Source organism: Misgurnus anguillicaudatus, chromosome 21 (assembly GCF_027580225.2).
Source record: "Misgurnus anguillicaudatus chromosome 21, ASM2758022v2, whole genome shotgun sequence".
Taxonomy (NCBI): Eukaryota; Metazoa; Chordata; class Actinopteri; order Cypriniformes; family Cobitidae; genus Misgurnus; species Misgurnus anguillicaudatus.
Window position 1 is genome coordinate 49203942 of NC_073357.2, and position 7110 is coordinate 49211051.

The 7110-nt window shown below is 38.9% G+C and overlaps 1 protein-coding gene across 1 annotated transcript; it reads left to right on the forward strand.

The window, feature by feature from the left end:
- Positions 1-4066: 4066 nt before the first annotated feature.
- Positions 4067-6098, forward strand: LOC141352827 (uncharacterized). Its single transcript, XM_073858839.1, has 2 exons — positions 4067-4136; positions 4584-6098. Exons 1-2 carry the CDS (start codon positions 4067-4069, stop codon positions 5288-5290), a joined length of 777 nt encoding a protein of 258 aa, XP_073714940.1. The 3' UTR covers positions 5291-6098.
- The last annotated feature ends 1012 nt before the right edge of the window (positions 6099-7110 follow it).

A 7110-nucleotide genomic window follows, 5' to 3' on the forward strand; every position in this document is an offset into this window, starting at 1 on the left:
TTCAAATTGTTGGGTTGTGTCTTGTGTTTACTTTAGCGTAACGATATCATAGGGAAATTGTTCTTTTCCGAAACCACTCATTATTTTTGACGATCTCATTATAAGAAATGTGATTCTAGCTAATGCACTATGGCAAATGTGTACATAATAATAATGCTTTTAAAAGTTATTGCATAACAAAGTCTTGATTATTTTCTTTTTCTTCTTTCTTTTTTAATCACAATATCACCTTCTTTGCACTCTGGGGGTGGGGAGACTGTATGATCGCTCTCTTCCATTTGTGAAAAGTGATGCCACCAGTGTCCCGATATGGTGCTGACATCTTGGGTATTGAGTCTGCGCAGTAGCGATTTCGGGACCAGTCATGTGCAGTAGTGAGCAGGAAGTAAAGCCGCGAAATCAAGACCCCGCCCTCGCAGAATGCGCATATCACAGCTGTCAATCATGACGTGACACCACTGTTTTTATAACATTAAATAAGTAACTTAAAACAAACTTATTTTAAAAACAAACATTTGAATTTACATCAGCGTGATAAAAATCACAGTAAATGACAGAAATCTGCTTCGGAAAAAAGATATTTGAAGTGTAATTAAATTGTTTAGTTGGTCCCATTGAATAACATGGGGGAGGCGGGGTTTATGACCTATACTGGGACCAGTCACTGTGGGGGGCAATCGAGACTTTTTGGCTTCACTTTTCAGGCCTTGTGAGGCACGCTTGCTTCAGATGGGTGCGTTTACACAGCAAGTCATTACCTGTAATGCATATGATATATCCGCCAAATGCATTTGTTGAGAAGTTGCATTGCTTCCAAAATGTTTAAAGTGTCACTTACAGCTTAAACAAGATGCTTCTCTTGTTCTGCTTGTGAAACATGCCTTATGTGCAGCACATTTAATCTGAAGATCAAAGAAATACATTCATTATAAGAAGAGGAGAGCAGGGATCATTAAAACCTTTGGGTTTTGCATTTAGAAAATATTTATCTTAAGGTACCTTTGAAATTTTGATGTTAGCAATCACTACCTGTGTCAATTAACTAAATAATAAATAAATAATAAATAAACTAAATATGACTAAATTCCAAAAATTTAAATTCTTTAACTCTGGGACCCTGTACCGGGTCCAGAATTTTTTATTATTACTTAATATAAAATATTCCTTTAATTTTTAATGGTCTGTCATGGACCCAGTACCACATATGATATACTGTTTGAAAGCTTAGAATCTCTACTTTTTGCAGATATGCATCACTTTGAGATATCTTTTACTGTAAAAAAGTTATTTACACTTAATTTACACTATTACCCCCCCCCCATATTTTTTATATCATTTAATATTCACATATTTCATATTTTTCCAGTATGACAAACATGGGCAAGTCTTATATCAAATGAAAGCTCTCACTCTCAGGAATAAGGCTACATACTATTTTATTTTTATTCTATTATCTTAATATATCCAACAATCGTTGAATGAATAATGAGGTAAAAAAATTTCTTTTGTAAACGTATGTGAAACTTGAGCATGAACTGCCTCAGATAGCACAGATAGCCACAAATGATACACCATCTTTTATTTTAGGTCCTACTCTAAACAATGAGTCCATTCACAGTATTTTCTTTGGTTGTGTGCATGAATAATCCCTTGCTATTTATTATATGCGCAAAACAAAAAAGTACTTTTATTTGAAAATTTTATTTTCACACCCTTCAGTAAAATAAGAATAACTTTTGAATTCGACATGCTAAAGAGATCTTTCTTTTTTGGGGTGTTTACTGTCTGCTGCAGTCTGCTAGAGCACACAGAACCAGAGTTATACACTTTCAAAGACAGTGTTTTCAACATAAAAAAGACAATTTGGTGTTTCATCATATGAAAAAAAACATAAATAACAATATTTGTCACAAACAGCAGCTTTTTATATAACTTTAAAGGGTTTTCTGTAAAATTATATAAAGCAATTGCATTTATTCCACTGTATGTGGTTATGGGAGCACTTCAAATATTTTTAGGTGGAAATTAAATACAAAAAGGGTATTATTCCTCCCATCAGTTGGAGTAAAATAACTTTTGCATAGATTATGATAGAGAAAAATGCATTTTTCCTCTATAAGCTGACAATTGCTGGAATCAAACAAAACTGTCTGCAGGTTTCGTTACCACTCAGGGCCAGAGTTATACACTTTTAAATACAGACTTTAGAAAAAAAAACATCAAAAAAGCGCCTATTTATTTTTGTGTTTATTAGAGGACTGACAACACATACAACCATGTTTAGCACTTTCAACAGTGTTTTATGTCATTTCAAAGGGTTTCCTGTAAAATGATACCAAACTTTTGTATGTACACCTCTGCATGTGGGTATGGGAAGCTTTTGAAATTCCCCAAAATAACCTCAGAGTACACAAAGACTGATTTTAACATTCATAAAAATACAGAGTGTAAAGGCATGACAGTAAGTGTTAATTTATTGCATCATGTTATATGTAAACACACAGCAAAATATGAAAAAACAGACACGTTTTTTTCCCCCCGAAAACATTATGCAAATTAACACCTCATTCACACTTGAATCATTTTTGTCTTTAATGTATGTGCGTCGGCAGTACCTGCTTTCTAATTTGGTATCAAGCCAGGCCTAAAAACACGTCTCTCCTCTGAGATGTTGTATTAAGTTACATTAAATTACTACACTACACTAAAATAACAGGAAGACATTGTCAGTGTATATTAAACCTGCTTATTACCTGGTGATGATGATTGCACACTAGGGTGGTCCTTATTTTTCAACTATTAAAAGTTCATGCTCTCACCCCACCAATACTTTTGAATAAATAAAAATTGGGCAAAAAAGCAAGTCAGCTATATGGTTACTCGGACTGAAATAACTGGAACAAAGTTACACTCCATGAAACAAGTTTTATGTGTGTTGTGCATTTTTAAATGGAAATGGTACAGTTTTTGCAAAAATATGTGATTTTGGAAATATTCAAAGGTTTTGAGCAACCTCTATTGTAGGAACAATTCAAAATTTTGCACAGTGTGTTTTTATTGATATCCTAACACATTTAGGGGGTGAGAGTTGAATATTAAACAAAAAAAGACCTATACAACCCTATTGCACACACTGTCAGAAAAAAAATGGTTATCCCTAGGTCAGTACCCCCTTAAAAAAAAGGCCCCAATATGTACCATTTATGTACAGATATGTATACATTTGATACTATACATGTACCTTTGACTAACTTATATGCACTCTTTGGTAGGAATATATAAGTCTGGGTCTGGTACTTTTCAAAAGGGAACCACTCCAGTGATAAAGGATGGTTTTTAATTTCATGTTTCTGTAAAGAAAGCCAGAGAACTTCTTGTGAATGTATCTTAAAGGCATTCCGACTGGATTAAAGGCAATCCGACTGGATTACCAGCAGTTTGTTATAAAAAGAAAGTATTCGTCTACTGTGCCATCAATTCTCAAAATCTATTAATTGAATCGTATGACTAACAAAGGTTCTTCCACATATTTATCAACATTTTTGTGCTTGAGAAAGACAGATGAGAAAGTGTTTAAATGTGCAGGTTCTTTATCTTTAACTCCTCCTCAAGTCTGTGGAAATCATCTGTGAGCATGAATGCATGAATCTGTGCTGAAAGGGATTATTTTTCATTTCATGTGTATGTAAAAGAAATCCAGAGAACATCCAGTAGCATATAGACACCCACGCTACCCAGGGTTACAAAAAGACACAACATTGATGGGTTTTTATATAAAGCTGCATGATAAAGATAAATTCTGCTTTGTGTGTTTGCGTATTATACACTATAATGATGTTACTAAGGGAACAGCAAAACTAATAAGGGTCCTTGATGTTGAATGTGTCAATTAAAATAACAGGAAAAACAGTTATATTACAAAAAGAAATTCATAATTATATTTATAATCATTATAACTAATCGCCTGTGAAAGAGTTTTCTTTGGCACTAATTTTATGTTTCATTGGATTTTGTAATTTATTCTAAACTTATATGTTACTATATGATATTTAGCAAGCATGTTACAATGCACAATGTTTTCCTCATAAAGCTTAAAGAGGAGGAGCGGTTTCATATTAATGTCATGATAGTGGAGCGTAAAAATCCATTTAAAAGGTCTTAAATATTAATACCAGCAAGTAATGTAGTAGAAGCATATTAAAGTCTCCCTGTAGTCAAGAATTTTATCAGTTAAAACTTATCTTTGAGCATCATGATATCTGTAACATTGGGATTGCAACTTTTATTTTACACAAAATAAATTAGGTAAAACAGAAACAAGATAAACAGGAACAGGCACGAGAACCAAACCATTACACCAACAAAGACTGACAAATGACAAAAAAACACTAGGGCTATATATACACAAGGTTGAACAGGATAACAAGACACACCGTGGGAATCAACACACCGACCAATGAATTTCCAAAGAATTAAAGACTTCAAGACATGGCAGACAGAACAGAACTTTAAAATAAAAGTACAGGACAAGAGAAACACAGACTGAGATCATGACTGACCCCCCTCTTATGAGCTGATTTAAGATGCCCCTTACAAAAAAAGAAGAAGAGAGCGAGAGAAAGTGGGCCAGGCCTGTGTTTTGGCAGAGGGCCTGGAGACCAGGGCAGATCAGGAAGCCAGGGAGGCACCAGCAGATCAGGAAGCCAAGGAGCCACCGGCAGGTCAAGAAGCAAGGGAGGTGCCGGCAGATCAGGAAGCCAAGGAGTCACCGGGAGCTCAAGAAGCAAGGGAGGTGCCGGCAAATCAGGAAGTCAAGGAGCCACCGGCAGATCAGAAAGCCAGGGAGGTGCCAGCAGATAAGGAAGCCAGGGAGGCACCTGAAGATCAGGAAGCCAGGGAGGCGCCAGCAGATGAGGAAGCCAGGGAGGCACCTGAAGATCAGGAAGCCAGGGAGGCGCCAGCAGATGAGGAAGCCAGGGAGGCACCTGAAGATCAGGAAGCCAGGGAGGCGCCAGCAGATGAGGAAGCCAGGGAGGCACCTGAAGATCAGGAAGCCAAGGAGGCTCCAGCAGATGAGGAAGCCAGGGCAGAGCCAGCAGAGAAGAAAGCCAGGGTGGAGCCGGCAGAGCAGGAACCAGAGGCCAGGAAGGAGCTGGAACCCAAGGTGGCCCTGGAGGCGACAGGAACCCAGGTGGAATTGGAGACCAGGGCAGTGTCGGTAGCAGCAGGAACCTGGGTAGAGACAGGGAGAAAGAAACACCACAAAGTTTGGCCTCTTTGGCCATGTTAGATGGTTCAGGGGGATCAGCCATCTTGGGCAAGGCAGAGAGTTCAGAGAGGTTGGGATGGTCCATCTTGGAGGGGGCAGAGAGACTCTAGAACTCAGGAATGGCCATCTTGAACAGGACAGAGAGTTCAGAGAGCTTGGGAAGGTCCATCTTGGATGGGGCAGAAATATTGTAGAACTCAGGAATGGCCATCTTGGACAAGACCGAGAGGCTAGTGAACTCAAGACCTGTAATCTTGGCTAAGGCAGAGTTCAGAGAGCTCGGGATAGGCCATCTTGGATGGGACAAAGACTAGGGAACTCAGGAACAGCCAACTTGGCTAAGGCAGAGAGTCTGTGGAGCTCAGGAGCAACCATAGTGGCTGACCCTTTGGTCATGACAGGAAGTTCAAGGGATACAAATACAGACCCTTCGGCCATGACAGGAAACACAGGAGACTCAGGTTTGTCTTCTGTGGAAACTAAAGAACAGAACGTAGCCCACACACATCACAGCACTGTTGCCACCACAGGAAGTACCATGGATACAGGATATACCTCAGATGCCACAGGAACCACAAAACTAGAAACCAAACTAGGGATACCAGCCACCTGCACTGACATCAGAGGAGTATCTGTCACACTAGACACCAGCTGCCAGTTCCGTATGTCACTCACAGATGCCGGTGTGGAAATCATCTCTTCCTCCGACACAGGCATGGTGGCCAGCTTGGGAATAGGTGCAGGCATGGTGACCATCTTGGGAACAGGTGCAGGCATTGCAGCCATCTTGGGAACTGGTTCAGGAACAAGTCTCGGGCTAGCCACCATGAGCGTGGTGCACACAGGCTCTTGCCACCGGCTTGGCTCCACAGCCTGTAGAGCAGGAGTGGGGAACCCTTGGTCCTGTAGGGCCACTGTCCTGCAAAGTTTAGTTCAAACACACCTGAATTTCATTTAATCCTGAAGACTTTAATTTGATTTTTCAGGTATGTTTAATTAGGATTGGAACTAAACTCTGCAGGACAGTGGCCCTCCAGGACCAGGGTTCCCCACTCTTGCTGTAGAGCCTGGTGCTGACTGCGTCCTCCTCAACCTCGCCCACAGTGAAGGGGGACCCGCTCAACGCCAGCTCTCCGAAGTCCTCAAAACTCCCTTGAGGATCATATTGAGACAGTTGTGAATGTAGTAGATCATTTAGACTGGCACCGTAAAAAACAATGAGTGACTTGTCTGGAAAGTGTGTACCTGGAACAAGGTCAAGAACGTTTTTTTATATTTAAAAATATTTTTATAAACACTGAAATCCAAAATAAGTTTCAGGGTTAGGATTAGAGGTTGGTTTAGGGTTATTTGTGTAATTGTGCATAATTTATTGTTATTACTATAGTAATTACATGTAATGTGTGGAACAAAGACACAAATATTATGTGAATTAGTTTATATTAACGCAATTGTCATATAAATTTGTACATTCATGTATTTATTTACTTTTTCAATGTTGATTTTTGCTGATGTTTGATATTTTCATGCATGTTAGTTCTAAGCGTAACCATCGTGGATGTGCCTAGTAAGAATCATGTTAAGGGGGATGTTTAATAAAATGGAAATACAATAGAATTCAATTCAATTACTGCACTAATGTTGCATTGAAGCATTGACGCAAGTGAATTGGTTTCGTATAGCAATAACAACATTCTGCACATAACAAGCTTTCCTTGATAAGACCTTGTGATCTTTTGATTCTCAAAGCAATAGAGTTTTACAGCCTTTACACTGAACGGCCACATCATTGCATTCTGCTCACATTTTTACACTTAACTGTGTGCTGGTCAGGTCGACCA